Below are 24,561 nucleotides of genomic sequence, written 5' to 3' on the forward strand. Positions count from 1 at the left end.
ATAGATTAATAAAATAATAGCAGAATCACATTCATTGATAAAATAATACCACAAATCTTTTTCATGAACATTTTGGATTCGCTCGAAAATAAAAAAATAAAGTACTTAACTGAAAGAGTTGAAGCTGCCACGGGGTTGACCAAAAGCAAGGTAATACCTTAAGGTTGGGTTGCACCAGAGGCGTGGTTAAAGTTAAAGTTATGGTTATAGTTAAGGCAAATTTAACTTTAACCTTAACTTTGACCGGAGAAATTGACAGATGACAGCTGTTCCAACAAAGTTATAAATGAACGTGGGCGGGGGCGCTGCCGGTAAAGGAGAACTGTCAAAAATGGCGTTTTTTGTATGTTGTCAGCGTTAGTTCCTTTTTTCGCCACGCGCATTTAAAACCTTGTCGAGCTCTATGGTTATGGTTAAATATGGCGTCTTGATGGCGTCCATTTTTAACTTTACCAAAGATTTAACATTTTGCATTGTAGTTAAAGTTACAGTTAAACTTAGTTGATGCAACCCAGTCTTAATGTACAGAATTAGTTGATTACTTATCTATAAATTAATGTTATCAGAAAATATTGCTAACGCTACTTTTTTAGCAAACAAAACTGTCATTGCGATCCCATTGTGATCGCGCGTGGATTATCTTTCATGTACTTACCATCGAAGAAATTGATTCATAGCCCATAGCCCCCCCCTACCCTATTACCTCTTAAAAGGCCGGCAATGCACCTGTAGCTCTTCTGATGTTGCGAGTGTCCATGGGCACAGGTAACCCGTTTACTCGTTTGCCCCCTTATTTAACCGACTTCTTACATTAAAAAATCGGTCAAAATACTAACCCTTATTTTAGTAATTGAACTTGATAAAATTAATAATATACATTTTTTTAAGTTCTGAGTACGTCCCATAATATTCAACTATATTCAAGAATTTTGACATCTAGAGTTAGATAGCTGAACTACGTAGTAACATCAACATCGACCTAAGCTAGTAGTTTTGCTTTTAGCCGATAGATGAAATATTGAGAAGTGGGCGGAGCTTGACACCCCCTCACCCCGCAAATTGTCACGCGTCGTTTGTTAAGGAAATTCGATTACGACACCTCCTCTCTATATTAGCTTCATGGACATGACTGAAAGACAGCGGATCTAGAATAGATATACTCTGCATCAATATTAGTAGAAAGGTAAGGGAAGGCATACTTCTGTAAACTAGAGTGTTTAGCCAAGCCCGCTGCAGCAAACTGCGAGTGCAAATATTCGCAGGACACGTGTTATTTGTCTATTGTACACAAACAGTATTGTGTGCGTACTGCGCGCTCGTGCGCTCTGTTATGATTTCTGTAAGAAGGGGCTCACATATTTTATTTATAATAATATTATCTAATATTATTGAACTAATACTCAGGGTATACTTAAATTAGCAGCTTCTCAAATCACTGTGTTTATCGTTATGTGGAGTTGTTGAGGAGGAACTGTGACAGCCGTTTAAAATTTGTTTACTTATTAGAATTTTCGAATTTAGTGCCAATAAATCGTGCACAACTTTAAGAGGATTCCACACCGCCATTTTTCCCATACAAACGCTGTCCCCTGTTTCCTCCCTGGATAATGCTAGTAGAGTTATAATTTTTTTCCTGAATATCTACGGCCACTAATACAATGTCCCTATGTTTTCCTTTTTTTCATAATTTAATTATTAAATAAGATATGAACGTTCAAAAACCCAAAAAAATGGCCAGATTTTCCACTGTGTTCAAACGTCCAGAAAACAGATTTGGATAGATTATACAAAAAAAGCAAAACATTCCTATTCCACAGCTCAAGCCTTTTTTTAATCTTTAATGAAAAAAGTACTTAAATCGGTTAAGTTTTGGAGAAGGAATCAGGGGACAACGAATCGTTGATTTTCTGGATTTTCTGCAGTTGTCTCTATCGCGTTCTGCGGTATAGGCTTGAGGTAAGGGAGACAGCTATAGATATTACACGTACTTTTTTTTCATTTCTCTAGCTGCTGTGGTATCCTCTTAAGATCTCTCGCCGAAAGTAGAGGTGGGTGGGTAATATCTAGCATATCGTACAAAAGATACCAGTAGGAAATCATCGTTTTTATTGCTATGCTATCAGTAACATCTGTTCATCCATTGCTCCTGCCAAAAAGACCTGAAAATTGAACATTTTGCATTCCTCTTACATTTTTGCAAAGCGATCTTTAAGCTGTGCGCGACCGTTAGTCGCGACATTTGCAGTCTTTAAAGTTTATTACGCCATGACGCCTAATACAAGTAGTAAAGGTGCTCTCACACATCAGTTATACAACGTTAGATAACATTTTTGTCTAACTTTTTTTTTAACAAATTATAACATATGGTACGTTTATTTCTTGACATGTTGTAGCGTATGTTACACGCTGTTATAAAATGTTATCGTGTTACGCGCTGTTTTGTAACGTTATATAACTGTTGTGTGGGAGCACCTTAAATAATTTTAGTCTGACTGACTTCAGAAGTAAGTCATCCTGATACTAGTAGTTAGTAAATAGTCAATTCAGTCGGACTGACTTCATAGATATTCAGCCAAACAATAAAGTGACTGGTAACATTTGTGCTGGCTGTACTCAGCGCTCGTCAGCAAAGTTCCGTCGGCGGATCTAGCCACTTACCGCGTGTGACGTCACGCGGGTACGTTCAAAGTTAATTTAACTCCGACTGAGCCTTAAGTCGAGCATATAAAGAGTCTCTTTTATAAGCTCCAAAATGACTATTACGGGAGTTGGACCATACTGCTAAGGATGTTACAGACGGTTTCCTGGATTTTTTCGTCATCGTTTGAGTTCATTTACGTGCGTTATAGAGCTAGAAAAGAATGGTGTACATACTACAGTACTAGAACTAGATAATAGATTGTATTTACTACAGGTGATGTAAGACAATATTATGTGCTCTCTTTTTAGTCAGATTCTGTAAAGTTGTTCGCGTTGTTGGCCTGGACTATTTGTAGTAAACTGAGGGCAGTGAAGACTGCAAAACGAAAAGCACTTGTGTACTGTGTAGTCGATAAAATATAATACTTATGTAACTTAATCTATTAATCTATATCTTCTTATATATAAAAATGGATTTTCAAATGTGTAAGTCGCGCTAAAAGTCGAAAACGGCTGAACGGATTGGGCTGATTTTAGTCTTAACATATTCATAGAAGTCCAGGGAAGGTTTTAAAGTGCCACGAAGTTCACCGGGACAGCTAGTCTTCTTATATATAAAAATGGATTTTCAAATGTGTTAGTCGCGCTAAAACTCGAAAACAGCTGAACGGATTGAGCTGATTTTAGTCTTAAAATATTCGTAGAAGTCCAGGGAAGGTTTTAAAGTGACACGAAGTTCACAGGGACCGCTAGTTTTTATTAACTTAGCGATTTCTTACGTCATTGTGAACTGCCTTAAAATAATATGAGAATATGTTACATGTTCTTCGCTTTTTAGGCAATGGGGAATATTTCTGCCAAATTATTCCGCTAGGTGTTGCGATTACTTATCTTTTGCTTATCCTGGTTCGTTGTTTTGACGTGTGACTTAAGGCCATCCCCCGAGCAAACGACCTTGACCATACATTTGACGCGTTGCCGAGATCGCACAAAATCCTATTTTTTTACATAACTTAGTTCAAAATCGATCTAAAAAAATTTAAAACGGGGAATATGTAGTTAATGAAATTGTCTTGTCGTATGTTTCAAATAAACGTAATTTGTAAATACTAGGAAGATGCTGAAAGTATGCTTCAATTAAAAAAAAAATGATATTACTTTGGAAGCTAATATTATGAGTACAATTATAAACAAAAATAAAAAATTTAAAACGGGGAAAGGAATGTTGATATACTGAAGATTATAGCTGTATTTTTATTATAACTTTCAAATTATGAGTTTATAAGGCTCTAAATACGATAAATTACATAATCTCCGTAGGGGAAGGGCCTTAACACCGGTGCGACATAATAACTTTTGACGGGTCGTATGTAAAAATCATATAAAATAGCGCACGGTCATAAAATCTTCTTACAACATAGACGACACTTCCTTTTAATGAGGCCCGACTGTAAAGTATTACGATATGACCTAATTATTTCACCATACTTCGTGCTTTGTATCATGGACTTCGTAGGACGGGAAGCGCACAAGCACAACACATGTGCGCTAAGTAAACACTTTCGAGAACTTTCGACGCTTCTAACTCTAATTTTAGGGATTTATCGTCAACGTATTTTGGCCAAGTTTTATGCTGCTGACATAATTATTAGGTTAGGGAAAAAGTTTCTTCGCATTTTATATATGTTTTATATATAATAATTAATAACTCAAAAGGTCTTTTATAAAGTTTATTTACAATTGACTAAAGTATACAGGTGCCATTTTGTTCGATAACTTTTTGCCATCTTGACATGATCCCATTGCTATAAAAATTTTGGGGCTTCTGTTGAAAAAACTGCGACAAGTGGTTTTGGCAGTCCTCTTGTGAATTGTGATGTCAACATGACACTGACTAAGGAATTCTGCAGCAACCGAAACATGTGGAAATCTGAAAGTGCAAGGTATGCTACAGGGCAGGGATGCATTAACACCTTCGAGTCAAACTCCCATAATTTTTGCTGAGTGGCTAAAAGATGTGTGAGGTCTAGATCTCGCACATCTTTCGCCACTCAGCAAAAATGGGGTATGGATACGCTAGGCGTTATCATGGTGAAAAACCATACCCCCTTCTGTTAATTAATTCCGGCTGCTTTCTCTCAACTTCTTGCTTTAATCTCATCAGTTGTTCGCAGTACAGTTCAGAATCGATGGTCCTGCCTGGTGGTAACAGCTCATAATGAATAATGCCCTTCCAATCCTACCAGTTACCACACACACATCATCATACCTTGTTGCGAGTTAACCCGGGTTTCGCCACAGTCTGTGAAGCCTGACCGGCCTTTGACCACGATCTTTTTCGCACGTTCTTGTCGTAAAATTAAAACTTTTTAATGATACCAAAATCAGCCAGATACAATTGGTATAGCCCATAAGATTTTATGACAAGTTCATACATACTATGATGCGAAAAGACTTTTTCCCCAACCTATTAATATCCTCCGCCTTTTTTCCTCTAGATGGGTTGCGAACAGTGTGTAAATACTGGGTTGACAACAAGTAACAACAGTGTAGCATATATAAAGCATTAGCTATTCCTCATCGCAAGTCTAGCCGCAGCATGAGCTATAGCTCGTATGTCTACGTGACTCCGTCTGCGCCGAAGGCCGCCTATATTTAGCCCCCTCGTCACCACTTTCCATACGTGACGTAATAGTTTTTTGGCTGCGCATATCAAACTGCAAACATCTCAGGGTATATTTGACTCCGTGATTATCGATTTCCGCTTTCCGTGTAACTGTCTAGACTCTAGACGTTTAGGTCTGGAGTTTTGTGCCTATTTTTAGGACTGTATGTTTGGATATGGGTTGAATACCGAATTAGAATTTTTCAGATGTCCTTAGATTGTGATTGGAATGTGTGGTTGGAATGTGCGCAATAAAGATGTTGCGAACTGATGTCACGAATCCGAAATATGCTAATTGGTCGGTCCGAACGATAGGTGGTAAACTGGTAAGTGGTAACCTATAATTCCTGCATTTCCTCTTATACAAATACAGTGCTTCCTACTGGCGTCAATGAGTCGGAACTTGTCCTACATTATTTACTTAACATATTGTGTTGCCTAGTTCATGAACGTTTCCTATAATTGATGACTAAATTAGTCACAATAGTTCACTCAGATGTTCACATTCTTAATTAATGTGAACATCTGAGTACGGAAACGGAATTTTGTGTTCCGTGTTGAACCTAATCACTGTTAGATAAATTCATACGTTATTTGGTCGTGCTATGCCAAGCCCAGCCTAAAAATAACTGGACGACTTAAGGCGACGCCTTGATAATTTGGCTGTAGCGATATCGATTTTTCTCAGCAATGACTAAAGCTAATAAATTAAAGTTCATTGTCAGTATTCATCATGTCTTTGTCTTTGAATTACCCACCATAGCATAACACGATTGGTCAACTTTTATAACACAGAATAATCAATCAAATAGGCCTCTGTAAAAAAAGGGATTCCTATTTTTCCAGCAGAGGAGAGTGATTTAAGTTTCCAAAATTTGTACATAGATTGGTTCAAGCATGCACTTTAATTTGCCCATAGCTTATATGAAATGTATTTATGGTTTTTAAATTACGCGACAAAAACCATTTTGTCGCTACGCCCTTTCCATTTTTTGCTGTTCCATTGGCCGGCCCGGCCTCTCATAGAAAACAAGCAATCTAAAACATTTCCAACACGGTTTTTTACTTTAACGCGGCGTCACCTTAACAGCTTATGATTATGTTCAAGCAGTTCAACTAGCATCGTATGTACAAGCTCCCCGTACCCCTCCGACCTACTGACCGGGTGCTGGGGATCAATGAAGCGATGGGGGAGTGGGGTCACCCCACACCACCCCACACCTCGCTAGCCATGAATGAATGCAACGGTATATACTGCTAGATGCTAGTTGCCACACCCTAACTTTTTTTTTTATGAAACAAGGGGGCAAACGAGCAAACGGGTCACCTGATGGAAAGCAACTTCCGTCGCCCATGGACACTCGCAGCATCAGAAGAGCTGCAGGTGTGTTGCCGTCCTTTTAAGAGGGAATAGGATAATAGGGGAGGGTAGGGATGGGAAGGGAAGGGAATAGGGGAGGGTAGGGAAGGGAATAGGGTAGGGGATTGGGCCTCCAGTAAACTCACTCACTCGGCGAAACACAGCGCAAGCGCTGTTTCACGCCGGTTTTCTGTGAGAACGTGGTATTTCTCCGGTCGAGCCGGCCCATTCGTGCCGAAGCATGGCTCTCCCACGTATAAAATACTTCTTGAACATAGCACGCAAGCTGACCTAAACTTTGCTTGGTCATGATTTATACTATTAATTAATTAATTAATTTATTTATTTATTTATTTATTTAAAAGCACATAGTACTGTATAGTGGATCATTAAACCACTACATATAATATTATACCGCTTTCTGTCGCTATAAGCTTAAATTTTATCTTTAATTTTAAGTGAGGAATGAAATTGTTGCACTTTTTCTTCAACAAAGAACGCAAGCTGACCCAAACTTTGCTTTGTCATACATATATTAATGTCGCACTTCATAGGAGATCATAACATTTTATACCACTACATAATCATAATATTAATACGCGAACGAATAACTTTGTAAACCCTTTTTACGAACAATGGGGAAACGTAAGTGCATGAAATTTTGCACAGTTATAGTTTATATGGTGAAGGAGTGCATCGAGCTATTATTATTTTGAAATTATGCTTTTATCATTAATTTTTTTAACAAATAAAACATTACACACACTACAACACATACACATGAGAAATGACAGATTTTTGAGTGACAAGCCTATACATACGAATTATACTCTTTTATTTATGGTTGAAGTCTGTTGACAACAAGTTGACAAATTGAAAATGGATTATAGTTTTTTTATTAAGATGTACTATTAGACAATGCTTACACGGCCAGTCTAAGATCAGCTAAGTCCCAGAGACAAGAGTTGAAAAAAAATGATAAAGTCAATATTTTTTACAAAATATACGTAGTAGTCCTAATGTCGTTGAAACTAAGGTCGAATTTCGACCATTGGGCGATCTCTAGTCTTTAAAATTACGCAACGGATTTTGATGGGTTTTTTGGTGAAATAAGATATATTTAATATTATGTAGAATCTAGCATCATCTAGTAACTATATGACTTGTTGTGCTTTCCTCCTAATATATTTTTTTTTATAAAATAAGGGGGCAAACGAGCAAACGGGTCACCTGATGGTAAGCAACTACCGTCGCCCATGGACACTCGCAACATCAGAAGAGCTGCAGGTGCGTTGCCGGCCTTTTAAGAGGGAATACGCTCTTTTCTTGAAGGTTTGCAGGTCGTATCGGTCCGGAAATACTGCTGGTGACAGTTCATTCCAGATAACATTTTAAACTTTCGCGTTGCATTATAATTAAACTTTTTAATCGGGACTTAACGCGACTTATTTAAGTAGTAATGCTACTACGAGTACATACTTTTTTCTCGACGTTTCGGCCGTGTTGCAACGGCCGTGGTCACGAGGGGACTGCAGGAGCGCGACGTCTTCGTTTGCACCGGGCGGTCGGTTCTACGACTACCCTCGAATTGTCCAATATTTGTGTTCCAATACACTGAAAGTCAGTAGGTTCACTGCTGTGTTGTGTGTCGCAACACAGCAGTGAACCTACTGCTTTAGCCCTTCGTTGGATACGATCCAGAGGGAGCAGTTGGTATTTTGGCGCCCCTGCCCAGAGATGAGAACGATATTCCATATGAGGCCGAACCTGCGCCTTGTAGAGTTGTAGGCGTTGGTCCGGACTGAAGTACTGTCTCGCTCTGTTAAGAACACCAAGCTTCTTCGAGGCTAATTTGGCCTTACCCTCAAGATGATATCGGAACTGGACTTCGCTCGATATGTTGACGCCAAGTATCTCAATGCTAGGGGAGATGGTTAAAGATGTGCCCTCGAAACGAGGATAAACGACCATTGGTGACTTTTTAGTGGTGAACGCGCAGACTTGTGTCTTGGTGGGGTTGAATTGGACTAAGTTACATCTACCCCATTCAGAGACCTTCTCCAATGAATTCAACTTAGACACAAGTTCGTTTCGACTCTCAGTGACATTTTGCCGAGAAATATTAGGGGAGCCGGTATATACAGCATCACCTGTACTATCATCCGCATAGCAATAAATGCCGTTGGTTTGTAACATGTCATTGATATGCAGTATGAATAGAGTAGGCGATAGTAGACAGCCCTGAAGGACACCAGCATTAACAGACTGAGTTTCCGAGCATTCGCCGTCAACTACGACCTTTATGCTTCTGTCTGCTAAGAAACTAGTGACCCACTTACATAATTTCTCGGGCAGCCCGTATGATGGAAGCTTTGATAGCAGCGCTTTATGCCAAACGCGATCAAAGGCCTTCGCAATATCCAAACTAACAGCCAATGCCTCTCCCTTCGACTCAATTGCCTGAGCCCAACGATGAGTCAGGTATGCCAAGAGATCACCAGCCGAGCGATCCTTACGGAACCCGTATTGTTTGTCGCTTAGCAATCCCTGGCCGTCCAAGTATCGAAGAAGCTGGCTATTGATAATGGATTCCATTATTTTCGAGAAGAGAGAGGTTATAGCGATTGGTCTGTAGTTGGAAGGATTTGAGCGGTCACCTTTTTTTTGGATCGGGTGTTTTTGGGAGTTTGACGCAAAGAGCTTGCCCAGAAGATCGGCTTTGTCCTTTGCGTCCTGGGCCAACGATTCATTTCCTACGTGTAGGGATGGTAGGGTTGGCTTGCAGAAATTTCCTTCAATAGCTTTGGCCAGAGACCAGAATGCACGGGTTCCCGAGGGGAGGCACTCAAGTCTCTTGCCAATTCTATTGACGTGCTTTGCCCGAGTAATCTCTTTCTTGAGGGACCTAGAGGCAAGGTTGTACTCCTTTTTAAATGTGCTGGTATTTAAATCCCGAGCAGACACTGCGTTGACCCAGGATTGGTAAGCCTCCTGCTTCCGGCGAGAAGCTTTTTTGGGGGATGAACCAAACCAGGGACGAAATCTGCCGCCAGTTGGCACTACAGAGGTCGGAATGAAAAGTTCCATCCCCTGCATCACCACATCGGCAACAGAGTTGGCAGTGTTGTCGGGATCATCCGGCGAGAAGCACACGTGCCCCCAAGGATAGGATGCAAAAAACGACCGCATCCCATCCCAGTCTGCTGACTTGTAGTGCCACACACGACGGTATTTAACAGCGCGCTGTCTTAACACCGTCGTAAGTGACACAGAACTCCTAACAAGGCAATGATCCGATAAACCAAGTGGTGCGGTTACGGATATTTGGTATCCGTCAGGATTTGAAGTCAGTAGGAGGTCCAACAAGGAAGGATTCTGACCATCCACATCTGGGATTCGCGTAGGCGTAGTAACCAGTTGTGTCAAGTCGTTCGCAAGGGCAAAGTTGCAGACAGATCTCCCCGCATGATCAGTTTTACTGGAATTGAGCCAGTCGGCGTGGTGGGCATTAAAGTCGCCAAGTATTATGATCTCTGCGGATGGGATCTGCTGCTGCACAAAATCTGAAGCAGCTTGCAGGTGCTCCAAGAGTCGGTCCGTCTCGGGGTCACCACTATGGGACCTATATAGGCACGCATAGACACGAGGGTGGTCGTCGCAATCTATGCGGAGCCATAAGTTTGATAGGTCCATGACCTCAAGATTGCTGAGGCGGCGAGAGCTGATATCATCTCTGATATACACACACACTCCAGCTTTGGGTAGAAAGGAGTGCTCGAGGTGATACCCTGGGTGGGAAAGGTATGATGTGTCACTCGGAGATGATATCTGCGTCTCGGTTAAAAAGAGCAAAGCCGGCTTTGCCGTCTCAAGGTGGTAATGGACGGTATTAAGGTTGGAGTGTAATCCCCTGATATTACAAAAGTCCATGTTTAATATCGAGGGGGGTGCCTTTGTGTGTTTGCTCTTGCCCCGAGCAGATTGGAGCGCAGTTTTGCCCTCCCCAGAATACGAGGGGTAGCCTGGACGTCCACGTTCAGTTCCAGGAGTTCCTGAACATGGACGTCCAGAGAGGGATTCTCCAACGCAGTTGGTACCCTCCTGGGGTAACAAATTGTTTTTCAACTGCGGCATTTCTACGGGGGTAGGGGATTGGGCCTCCGGTAAACTCACTCACTCGGCGAAACACAGCGCAAGCGCTGTTTCACGCCGGTTTTCTGTGAGGCCGTGGTATTTCTCCGGTCGAGCCGGCCCATTCGACATATAATACTTCCCTGGACTTCCAGGAACACTTCAAGACTAAAATTAGCTAATTCGGCTCAGCCGTTCTCGAGGTGCACATGTACTTATAGACACAATATGCATAATCTAATATATAAAAATAAGTCGGGTTTTCCTTCCTGAATCCTGACCCTATAACTCCAGAACGCACGAACCGATTTTCACGGTTCTGCATTCGTTGGGAAGGTCTCGGGCTCCGTAAGGTATATAGAAAAAAAAATTAGAAAAAACTTCAAGAGAAAAGAAGGAAAATCATTTTATGGCAAAAAAACGTTTGCTGGGACTGCTAGTATACTATTATAATATTTATATGGAAGATAGCACAATGCATAATATACTATAGAGTATAGTCTTTATCGTATATGGCAAAACAAATTATGTCGGGTCAGTTTTATTATAAGGTTTTATCTCCAAACAAGGTCGCTCGAGTCATTCATTGGGTTTCATTAAGCATTTCGTCCCAGTCCTTGAGTCGTCACTCGTCTTGGACGTATGCCGAGGGAAACGTTAAAAATAACATAAAATCGATTTGTTTCTTCTCTCACTTCCTCACAAAAGATGTTGTGCTTTCTTTTTAAAAGACGTATTAAAAACTAGCGGACTTATAGGTACTGCAAGGGATATATTTTCTAAGAAAAATTCCGAAATCGGTTTAGCCGTTCTCGACATTTAGCGCTTAGCAACACATTCAGTGATTTTTTTTAGGAATAATAATGAACACAGCGTTTGCTTCTCCACGTTGACGCATGATGGACAAATGCAAGCGATTACGATAGGGAGATATAATGCCGCGTTTCCATGCTTGCCAAGGCTTGGCAAGCATCCACAAGGCACAATCGTCCACAAATTTCGCCTGGCATTTGGAAGTCGTTTACACGCTTGTGAATGCGTCAGTGTATTACGTACAAGCGCCGCAAGCGCCCTTTGATCTGTGTCCAAAAACCGACACTACACTAGATCGGATACAACTACAAGCGTCCACGAGCTCACGCAAGCCAAGCCAAATACTCTCTTTACACGCTTGTGCTTGTAGACGCTAGTCAAGCCTTGGCAAGCATGGAAATGCAGCATAATATATTCGTCTATGATTGACCAAAAACAGCGTTGATTTTGCATGCTTTAGAATTTATCTATACCATCCATAATTTCATGGCTCAATGTGCAACGTGAAGAAGGGCCTTTAAAGTCAAAGTTTTGTAACTGCACAACAGCTCTATGTCTGAAATTGCATCATAAAAATAAAAATCGGTCAAGTGCGAGTTGAACTCGCGCACGAAGAGTTCCGTACCACAATAAAGCAAAAATAGGCCGAAAATTGTGCTTTTTTGTATAAAAGCCCCCAACAGTTATTTCATTTATTTAAATTTAATGATAAATTAACAAATAAAACTGAGTATTTCGTGAATACATAACAAGTGCCTATGTATTGCCGTTTTTGATATCGAGCAAAAAATAGGAAAAAAATCACGTTCTGTGAAAATTTCAGAAGTCTAGCTGTCTATAGCTGTTCTTGAGTTACAGCCTGGAGACACACAGACAGGCGGACAGCCGGACAGACATCGAAGTCTTAGTAATAGGGTGCCGTTTTTACCCTTTGGGTATTTTTTTTTTTTTTTTTATGAAATAAGGGGGCAAACGAGCAAACGGGTCACCTGATGGAAAGCAACCTCCGTCGCCCATGGACACACGCAGCATCAAAAGAGCTGCAGGTGCGTTGCCGGCCTTTTAAGAGGGAATAGGGTAATAGGGAAGGGTAGGGAAGGGAATTGGGCCTCCGGTAAACTCACTCACTCGGCGAAACTACAACTTTGGGTACGGAACCCTAAAACCAGTACATTGCGCAGAATTTATCAACCGCAAAAACTGTCTTATTCTGTAAAGACCGCACTCAGAAATAAAAAGGACTACTTAATATTTATCTTTAATTAAATGAAGATTTTGACATAAACTTTTTCTGTTGGACACACTTCCTTGCCTAAACCCTCAATTAAATTAAAGTTAAATTATAGTTTAATATCTCTGAATGCTTCGGTTAGGTCTTTAGTAAAAGTCGTTTGCATGAGTGTTAAGGTATTTTAGTTTGGGGATTCATGGCCCACTTTGTAATCTTTGATAGTATTTTGTTATGCTAATAGTGACCAAAAGATGCGTGGGTTGCCCTTATTTGGAAGAAGAAATTCGGATCGTATGGCAAAAGAGCAGAGCTCTCCAATGTTTAAAAAGTTAAATATGACAATAAATCTGTCAGAGTTGGACTCGCGCGTAAAGGGTTCCGTATCATTATAGAGCAGTAATAGGCAAAACATTGTGGTGTTGTAAGCTGTATCGCCAGTATGGGAGAGCCTTCCTTATGAAAAACAAAATTAGTGTTTGTTGTTATAGCGGCAACAGATATGCGTAATTTGTGAAAATTTCAACTGTCTAGCTCTTTAACTACTCTAGCGGTTCTTGAGACATAACCTGGTGACAATCGGACAGACAATAAATTCCTAATAGTTTTTTTTAACCTTGAGTACGGAACGCTAAAAATTGAATGGACGAAAATGGCTACAAATAAATCACCCCAAAATGGTAATCCTCTGACTCGCGAGTTTTAGCTATCTCACATCTAACGCGCTATGACGTCATCCCCCATTCATCTCGCCAGAATATTTTTTGCTGCCAAACTAGCTCGTATCCCCTCGTTTTAAGGTGCATAATCCGTTGCTTAACACTCACACAGACGAGCCACACACACATACAAAGTGACCGGGTCACATTCGCCCGCTCCATTGATATTTTGCAGCGCATTTTCATTGATACAGCTTTTGTAAGAGTTGTATAAGAAGCTATTTTATTCACGTTCGCTACTAGTAACCTCCTTAATGCAATAGTATGCTTGTATAGGATAAGTGAAGTAGGTAAGTGGCAACGATATTCTTATAGAAGCGAGCGTCACCATTACTTTACGAAATTGCTCTGTCACTCTCAGAGTGGAACATTAATTACATACTTAACAATAGTTAATTGATTCAAAATTTTGACATACGCCTCATAGATAATATCTGTCAAAGTCTTCATTAAATTGAAGCTTAATCATAATTAAATGTCTCTGAGTACGGCGGTAAATGAGATTTAATATAAATGTCATTTCAAGCAATTTTCAGCAAGACTAAATAAAAATCTAATCTTTATAACATCTTTCGAATGGTAGCTTAGGAAATTAAATTAAAGTGCTTACTTAATCAAAATCAGAAAATATGTTTATGAAATAACTAAAGAATGTCTGTTTGTCTATTCTTCACGCAACGATTTAATAGAATGAAGATAGTTTAAGTCTTTCTAAGAAACATTTCTATCCCAAAATGTACATTTCAATTTGCATCTAATCTCTGCTTCTACTTCAAATTTTGAGTTTGAAAAAAAAAATCACTTTTCGTTTCAATCAATTGAGTATTACACAGTGTTCCACAGACCACAGTACATTAAGCAATGTACTGTAAACTCGTTCTCTCTCTACAGCCCTATAAGCCAAGCACACAAGGTTCAATGTCTTGCAAACGGAGGCAAAATGCCTCTGAACGAGTGCCCCATTCAAACCTTGTCCCAGAAATGACGAGGACGGTACCTACCCACTACTGTAGAACAACTATTTCCTCATTGACTCCAGCAATAGCTGCGCGGAGTGCCCATTTCCTTTTGCTGAATTTTCGTAATCGCTGAGCCACTGAGGTCTCTTGTAAAGGTACTGGTTTTGCTTGCTAGGGCAATTCGTCTACATCGCTAGTTAAGATGGCTGATCACTCAAATGTTTTTTTTAAACAAATACATAAAGAAATACATTAAAAGTTAGACGACCCGGTGAACTTTGTATCTTTCCCTCCAAATGTAAACCTTCCCTGGACTTTCCCAAAGCTTCAAGACTAAAATTAGCCAAATCGGTTCAGGCGTTGCATTGTCGAGTTTTAGCGAGACTAACAAAATATTATAAATTAATTTTTATTAAAAAATCGGCACTATTTTATTTAGTGTTCATACTTGGATTGAAAAATTTAATTGTAATTATTGAGCATAAAACAAATAACCTGATATCCTCTTTACGTACATTACAAAAGCCTATGTCTTTCAAGATTTTGGGTATCTTTATATTAAACTAGATGACGCCCGCAACTCTGTTGCGCCAAAATTTGTTTATCGCGCCCGAACCGTACATTTTTTTGGAATAAAAAATATTCTATGTCCTTCCTCGGGACTCAAAGTATCTCCATACCGAATTTCAGCTAAATCGGTTCAGCGGTTTGGGCGTGAAGAGGTAACAGACAGACATACAGACACACTTTCGCATTTATAATATAAAATATTAGTATGGATGTCATTAATATTGGTTCAGCTGCTAGGACAGCTACGCGTGACAAGCAAAATCACATGCATAAATCTTAAAAAAAATTAATTCCTCAGCACTTCAGCTCTCTTTGTTATCTAACCATAAATAATATGTCCTTCCCGGAAAATCTAAATCGGGAACACCAGGTAATGACGTTATACAAGGGGTGGTGCATCGAGGTCACACGACCCCCTCGCGAAGTCACACGACCCCCTGACCTGGTTCCCCGACCTGTCCCACTTCCACTGACGTCATACCCATTGAGCCCCGGGAATCGATAAGTGGCTCAATGGGCCACTCAGCTATTTATAGGAGAATATTTTTAACATGACTCTTACAACTTACATACTAAGACCCAATTTCTCCAACCTTTGTTTGTTAAATCCTAACAAGGCATTACTTAACGGACCTTGGAAAATTAAACAGACTGTTAAAATACTTATGTCCCACAGTAAAAATTTAACAGCGGATTAGTAAATGCAATGTTAAGTGAACAACGAGAGAATAACTATCAATTCGTTCATTCCTGTTATAAGGCGACGAAATTGCAATGTACAAGATTAATACGACATGTTTGCTGCAATGTGTCACTTTCTTCCATAGTAGTATAATAGTAGATAATGCGACCAAATTAAAATATCACTGATCGCATACATTTGTTACGCTATAATAGTTCTTCTTAATTTACCAGGTTAATAATTATTATCTGTCAAAGCTGAAAACATGAATCATAATACAAACTTTTATTTACATATTTCGGTTTGGTAATTTTGATACAAGTTAGTATATTTGCAATGTCAAGGAAAATCAGAAAGCTGAATTTTGGGCAAAGTGAAAATAAATAATTATTCATAACTATGAAAATAATCTACACTACTATTATAAAGAGGAAAGATTTGATTTTTTGTTTGTTTGTTTGTTTGTTTGTTTGAGTCGAATAGGCTCCGAAACTACTGGACCGATTTGAAAAATTCTTTTACCATTGGAATCCTGCATTATTTCTGCTGAACATAGGCTAATTTTTATTTTGGAAAAATATAAGGTTCCGTAAGATATTTGGGATTTTCGGACGCAAGGTTTAAAAAATCAACCAGAAAAGTTACTTATTTTGCGTACGCTGCCTAAACTATAAAAGATAGAGGCATAAAATGTTCTAAGTAATTATAGATCTTTTAAATATCTACAAAAAAGTCCGCGACACACTATACCTATCTATGTTGAGTGAGGCACAATAACCATTTTTTTATTAAAAAATCTAGATTTTTTTTTGGACTATATTTAAATGCGTTTATTTAAATCATGCTATTGACCCTTATCAAAATAAATTATTTCATCACTAAGTACAGTTAATGTAGATAATATTCGGTCTTTGAATGATTAAAATTGGACGTTTGGTTTTAATGTTATGGCGAAATTAAAATATTACGATTTCTGCTGCACGTTGCGAATTGGGCGTCAAGGCGCGATGCGCGGGTGTGCGTGCGGTAGGGGAGAGATTTAATTATCAGTGCCACAGACTCGCCCGGAGAGTCCACGTAAATATTACCTCGATCGTGGGAATCGCAGACACAATAGATTTTCAATAGTTATGCGACAGCCGGGTGCTGCTTTATTGATTTGATATAGACTATCGTGCTTCATTATTATAATCCTAATTTCAAAAAAGCTTTAAAAGTAATGACTACGAAAGTAATATTTTTAGAACTTTTTAAAATAAGTTTTGAATGACTATTATTTTTGATTGCTATTATAATTAATTAATTTCTTTAACTATAAATCTCCAATAGCGGCAGCCGGCTGCCCGCATAACAATTGAAGATCTATTGTGTCTGCGATACCCACGATGCCGATGCACGATGGAAGTATTAATGCATATTTTTTAATCCACACTATTTCTGCTGAATATAGGCTATATTTAATGAGAGAAAAAAGGGAACTGTATTAAGTGTTAATAATTGTGTGAAAAATCTACCAAAATATTCCTTCTTGCTTATGCTTTATAAATTATAGACTATACTTTAAAATAAGTTTTGAATGACTACCTATTATTTTTGATTGCTATTATAATTAATTAATTTCTTTAACTATAAATCTCCAATAGCGGCAGCCGGCTGCCAGCATAACAATTGAAGATCTATTGTGTCCGCGATACCCACGATGCCGATGCACGATGGAAGTATTAATGCATATTTTTTAATCCACACTATTTCTGCTGAATATAGGCTATATTTAATGAGAGAAAAAAGGGAACCGTATTAAGTGTTAATAATTGTGTGAAAAATCTACCAAAATATTCCTTCTTGCTTATGCTTTATAAATGCTATCGATCGACACCGTCACTAATATCGAAGATGCAGTCCATTATCCACAGGAGTTTTTAAATTCGCTGAATCCTCCTGGACTTCCACCACACGAACTGACGTTAAAAATCGGAATTCCAATCACGCTTTTGAGAAATGTATGCCCACCAAATATGTGCAATGGGACAAGGCTGCTTATTAAAGAATTAAAGGACAATTTAATTGTAGCTACCATTATCACCGGCCCAGCAGCTGGTCAACTAGCTCATATACCGAGGATACCGATGATTCCAACTGATCTGCCAATCCCATTTAAACGGCTTCAATTTCCGGTAAAAATATCTTTCGCATTGACTATTAACAAGTCCCAAGGTCAAACTTTCAAATTAGTAGGCATCGACCTACGAAAAGAATGTTTTACTCATGGTCAATACGTTGGCCTATCCCGAGTTGGAGCTGCTGATAATCAATTTATTTTGCTGCCACAAAATAAAACAACATCAAATATCGTTTACAGGGAAGCTTTAACCCAATTTTAATGGAATCTTTTACGCAAAAAGAAGTATGGTGTAAAAAAACATAAAGCGCAAAAGTACAACAAAAATACTTTATACAAAAACAAATAGAAAATTTCAAAATGTATATAATAGTAGATGTAGGTAAGCATAAAATAATAAAGCATAAGACTACAAAAAAAAACATGAAGACATTGCAAAATATTATAAATAATAGTATCTTCTGCAGGTAAGAATAAAATAATCAAACATAACACTTACACAAAAAATACAATAAAAATGTGTTATATGTACATAATAATTATAATACGAGGGCTGCTATTTATGTATCCGGAATTAAAAAAAGAAACAAACATATATCATTTAATATGGTTTTATTGCTTTTCAAAATATTCGCCGCGATGATCGACACACTTTTGCATACGCTGGAACCAATTTTCATAGCACTTTTTCCATTCTGATTGAGGTATCTCCAAAACGTGCATTTTGAACGCATCAACAGCCTCTTCGCGGCTCGAAAAACGTTGACCACGTAATTTGTTCTTCGCGTATGGACATAAAAAGAAATCGTTAGGTGCCAAATCAGGGCTGTACGGCGGATGACCAGTCAATTCGATCTTTTGACCCTCCAAAAACTGAGTTGTTTCAGCTGAGGTGTGACAGCTAGCATTGTCGTGATGTAATATGATTCTGCGTTGTCGGTTGTCCTTTCTTATTTCTTCAAAGACTTCTGTTAAACAAATGGTCGTATACCATTCAGAATTAACCGTTTTACGATTCTCTAATGGCACTGTAGCCACATGTCCATTAATTCCAAAAAAACAGGCGACCATTTGCTTCAAAGTACTTTTTGCACGAGTAACTTTTGTTGGTTTCGGCTCATCTTGGAACACCCACACCGTTGACTGTTGTTTAGTTTCGGGGTCATATGTATAGATCCAAGATTCATCACCTGTGTAGATATTATAAACGGCTTTTGACGTACCACGGTTGTATTTTTTTATCATTTTTTTGCACCAATCGACACGAGCCCGTTTTTGATCGATTGTCAAGTTGTGCGGAATCCAACGCGAACATATTTTTTTACAGCCAAATGTTCGTGTAATATCTTATGTATGCTCGTCATACTTATGCCTAAGGACGCCTCTATCTCGCGATATGTAACATGACGATCACGCATTATTAGTTCCCGCACAGCATCTATATTTTGTGGGACAACAGCTGTTTTTGGGCGACCTTCTTTATTTTCATCCGTGAGCATAGACCGCCCACAATTAAACTCACTGTACCAGTGATAAACAGTGGTTTTTGATGGTGCTTCATCTCCAAAAGTTGCGGTGAGTTGAATAAAGCACTGTTGTTGATTTAGCCCACGCCGAAAATCGTAGTAAATCATTGCACGAAAATGTTCACGCGTTAAATCCATGGCAAATGAAGACACGCAATTTTCAAAATGACGCCACAATGGAAAAATAATTGACAGTCACATGAAACAAAATGTATTCTTCAACCAAAGAGTTCTATTTTCAAATGTTGTAATTACTTTTTAAATATTGTTCTTGTAAGTGGCCAGTTCCGGATACATAAATAGCAGCCCTCGTATAGTAGTTGCAGGCTAAATAATGTAAACTATTTTTATGTTCTGCTTAACTTAAAGATTGACTACCTTTATTTAAAAAAAATAATTTAAAAACCAATGTCCACCCGTGCGAAGCCGGGCCGGGCCGCTAGTTAATAATAAGGAGGAAGCGGAAACATGGCGGAAAGACTCAAAAGTCAAAACAGATTCTTTTATTGATATTGCATATTATTGTCTTTGAAAGTTGTTATTTTGACTCATATAACAGCCTGTTAAATATTTAACGGACCTCCATAGCAGGAATTAAATTTAACACCGTGTTAGGTGATTTAACATGACATTAGGGCATGCTGGAACGCTCGATAACTCTAACAGGCCATTAACTGATTTAACAAGCCATTATTTATTTAACATTGGTTGATGAAACTGGGTCTAAGGTATGTACTTAGAATATTTTTTACCGAGAACAAAATATTTTGTTAAATTTTGTAATATTGTTTCAAAAATGGATAGCAATAAAATGATTTGACTTTTTAGTTGGTCTACGTCTTGTAATTATTATAGATTTTATTTTTATAATAAATCGAAGAGAAAATTGGGAAAGAGGGCGTTATGACAGGGTGATCATTAATTCCGTCCGGATTCTTTGTAGAATGATTACAAGTGACAACCTCCTTTAGGAGCATAATATAATCATGTTCATATATAATAAAAAATATATTTACATTACAAAAACAGCTGATTAAATATTATTTTTTGTTCCTGAGGCTCGTTTGTCTTTTTTTACTCTGATTAATTATGAAAATGTTTTGGTAGCGTAATAACTATTGGTCCTTTTGTCACTGTATGACATTTATAAAAGTAGCCTATATCATTCCTCCTGCCTCCTTAGTATGACGATTAACATTTATTTTCGATCGAGAAGAAATAACTATAGTTTCTTGGATAAAAGACTGCTTATAAGTAAATAAGGTCGTAGAATGTTATTTTTATTTTTAAGTTCATTTTGTTAACCGCTTTTATTAACTATTGCATGCTAAGGAGGCAGGTCTATTATAACTGTGCCATCCATACTAATATTATAAATGCGAAAGTGTGTCTGTCTGTCTGTTACCTCTTCACGTCCAAACTGCTCAACCGATTTTGCTGAAATTTGCCATGGAGATACCTTGAGTCCCGGGAAAGGACATAGGATACTTTTTGTCCTGGAAGAATGTACCGTTCCCGCGCGATGAACGAGTTTTGACGCAACGGAGTTGCGGGCGTCATCTAGTATTACATAAAAATCGATGCAGTGCGTGAGATCACTTCGTCCAAACAAACATACTCTTCAGCTTTATAAGTATAGATTAGTAAATAAGTAAGAGGTATATATTTATTAAAATCATCCGTTTGTTCCAGATATCCCGTGCGAGTATAGACGCGTGCAAGGACTATTTCCGTGACGACCTGATCAAGACAGACTGGCAGCTGATGGTGGAACTGAAGAAACTCTTCCAGATTCTCTAAAACACTTGAACTTCCGAAAGGTTTTGTACTCAGTGTTAGTCGGTATTATACCAAACTTCAGGGCATTTAGGGCAGTCTAAGTGAGTATCGACGCCCTTGCCCTTGGTCATGCCTTCTGCAAGGTGTAACAAAACTAAATGATAATTCTTTAGGGAGTGTATGGATCCCTTATGTAGAGTTCGCCGTGAAAGTAGCAGTACTTAACTTTTTTCCACCTATGGAAAAATTCATGACGCGCTTGCGCATACAAATCACAAAAAAATTTTGCTCTTACAGCGCTGCTTCTTTCACAGTGAACTCTAATAAGGAACACACCCTAAAGTATTATCACTTAGTTTTGTTACACCCTGTCTCTGAAAAAGTGTGGTGTAATACCGGCTTTTATAAGCTCTCGTCGAGTCTATTCTATGGTGCGCTAGGCCTCTCCATTTGATTGTATCATAGAATCTCATCAATCCGACCAGTTTTCGACCTTACGGTTAGGTCGAAAAATTGTAATATCGGCAGTTTTGTTGACGGTTCATACTATTATGATAGGCTTAACATAATAGACTCTCAACTACATGATGTCACTCTTCTAAGTAAAGACAGTATCATCATAATTATTATGTATAATATGATTCAGGACAGGATTAACATTTTCTGGCGTTCGAAAAATCCAGATTTATAATTAGGCCTTCTTATTATAAATCTGGATTTTTCTTCACTCAAATACATTGTAAAACTTTTTTATTGTCAAATTTCTTGGTCGTCCCTCCGCAAAATCAAAGTCGGCATTCTCCTTAGCTTACATCTTTGTCTAAATCGTTTGTGTCAGAAGCCGCCAAAATGCGTGTCTGAAAGGTCCCCGGCTCGTTGACCGAGCAGAAAAAAAGTATGAAATCGCCCTTACAAAAACGCTGGATCGACCTCACTTCTGAGAAGTAGATTCGACACGGATAATAGTCGACGTAGTCCGACTCGAGACTGGCCGTCGCCGTCAGCGCAAAATAGCATATTATTATTTATTATACATGATGTAACAAAACTAAGTGTTAATATCACAGACATATATCAAGATAGATACCGCATGTCGCTCCATTTGTATGAAAACGAGCGTGCCACTTTTTCATAGCTACTGTGTCGTACCTATGATAAGTGCCCATTATCTAAACCAACGTTTCTATTTGAATTTCTACAGCTTAATACGGCACTTTTTGCATGGCATTTAGGCATTTTTTAAATTCCGATTGATGTCCGATTATGATAGCAGACTAAAGGACAGACTGTCTAAAGACGAGCATCGCTCGTCGTTCAGAGCGCGATATGGCACGCGAAGTACATACACATACGGTATCTATCATGATCTATGTCTATGGTTAATATGTACTTTAGAGTGTGTTTGTATGTGTGTAGGCTACTTAGAGTCCACTGTGAAAATAGTAGCGCTGAGAGAGAAACTTTTTTTTACTTTTGTATGGGAAAATCCATGACGCTGAGGCCCACACAAATTACAAAAAAAATTGCTCTTTCAGCGCTACTTTTTTCACAGTGAATTCTAAACCCATACATACCCTAAAGTTTTATCACTTAGGGCCTGTTTCACCACTTCCTGATAAGTGACGAATAGCCTATCCACCAATTAACAGATCAAGTATGGAGAATCTGTCAAAAAAGTTGTGAATAGTCTATTAGAACTTTATCAGAAAGTGGTGAAGCAGGCCCTTAGTATTGTTACACCCTGATGACCCTGAATTACTTTAAAAATTCTTACTGTGTCGAATATAATTGCCAAATTGAATACCGGTACATCAATTACATATTTAGTTTTCGTATTTCCATGATTCGACATAATGCTAAGTTAACAAATATGCCAAATGTGTCATTTATCATTACATTTTTTGCAATTATTTCTGTACACCGAAAAAGAAATTAATTATTATATTATTATTGATTTAATTTTAAAAGTTACTTTTGCTCTGACGGCCGACGACTAAAATAAAACAATCGCAGCATTACTGCGATTTATTTATTTTAGTTATCCATCGAATATTATAATTATAATTAAATTACGTTTTCAAACTAAAATAACCCAAGTCCATAAACGTACATTGATTTTGTATTTGTCATTTTAATTTCACAGCCAAAGGATGCACTTGAAAATTTACAAAAATATCGAGTTTTTTATTTTCTAAGAATTGTAATACTGATAACATTTAACCCGCTTTCATACACCTAGGACAAACCTATGTAGCTATACAATATACATGTGTATATAGTCCATTACAGTTTTATTTATTGATTCCATGATTTTGTCAACCTTTCGTATCTTTATTTAATCCCCTAGGACACCTAGGTCACACCACTCACACATATAGGTGTGAATTTATCGAAGTGTAAAAAAGATTGTAAATAACAGAACTAATTTACTGTATTTTGTGTTATGTAAATTAAAATTATTTACCAACGTCTAGCTAGCCTGAATTTAGAATATCTAGAATTTCAACGCTTACTTGAAACCTGAAAGAATAAGAAATTTTAATCCAACAATTTCTCGATTGCTATATACTACTACTATACTTATTCAAAATCTTTGTAACTTTGTTTCAGGCAAGCAAATACTTAATGAAGATGTGCAATAAAATGTTTTAACTAATTAACAAAGAGCAATTTGTCGTTCAGTAACAAATGAATTTTAAATGTGAATGCAGCCTAAAGTGTAATGACGACTCGATAAGGGGCCAACCAGCAATAATGTCTCCGCTAATCTGATTGGTCAATTTCAAAACCGCCTTTGAAATGTTCTAGAATGAATTGTGATCAGACTACTGCATGACTAAAACGTCAAACTTAATGTTAAAATAAACTTTCGACATTTTCATCCTAAAGCTAGCCAAAATAACGAAGATTCAAGCTTCGTAGAAATCGCAATAATCTGCCTTCAATTTTATAAAAGTTTATCGATTTTCGAATATATTTAGAGATTTAAAACTAGAAGGGTAGAATTAAAATTATGGCGTCTTTTAAAATCATGGTACAAAAGGAAAAGAATTTGTCGATGGTTCGATTTTCGAAATTCAAATCGAAACGGGGAACGTTCTCTGAAGATACAGAAGGTTGTTTACTTAGGTGTTGTCCTTTTTTGAGCGCTTTGTATTATATAGAATGGAATCGGACATATTCTTATATTGAGAAATTTTAAATAAACTGTAAAATATGATAATTTGTTTTTATTTTCTGACTCCCCTAACCTAAATGTGTAGTAAAATAAGTTTTTGAAGAACACATAGAAACTAGTAACTACGTAAAAGAACTCTAGAGAGTGGCATGGAATCTCAACCTAGATGATGATTGAAAGATATTGCAGTAA

The 24,561-nt window shown here is 38.0% G+C and overlaps 1 protein-coding gene and 1 long non-coding RNA gene across 4 annotated transcripts in view; one reads left to right on the top strand and one right to left on the bottom strand.

The window, feature by feature from the left end:
- LOC121728590 (eukaryotic translation initiation factor 5B) overlaps positions 1-21,431 on the top strand; it is a 34,403-nt gene extending 12,972 nt beyond the window's left edge. For all 3 annotated transcript variants that reach the window (XM_042116761.1, XM_042116762.1, XM_042116763.1), the window contains one exon: positions 21,105-21,431. In XM_042116761.1, the coding sequence (XP_041972695.1) occupies positions 21,105-21,212 (108 nt within the window). In that variant the 3' untranslated portion in view covers positions 21,213-21,431. The remainder of the gene's footprint in view (positions 1-21,104) is intronic.
- Positions 1,326-21,842, bottom strand: LOC121728591. Its single transcript, XR_006035841.1, has 4 exons — positions 21,757-21,842; positions 16,426-16,435; positions 12,153-12,159; positions 1,326-1,337 (listed from the first exon to the last, which is right to left on the bottom strand). It is a non-coding gene; the product is annotated as an uncharacterized LOC121728591 (long non-coding RNA).
- Between the last annotated feature and the right edge of the window lie 2,719 nt (positions 21,843-24,561).

This window comes from Aricia agestis, chromosome 7 (assembly GCF_905147365.1).
Source record: "Aricia agestis chromosome 7, ilAriAges1.1, whole genome shotgun sequence".
Taxonomy (NCBI): Eukaryota; Metazoa; Arthropoda; class Insecta; order Lepidoptera; family Lycaenidae; genus Aricia; species Aricia agestis.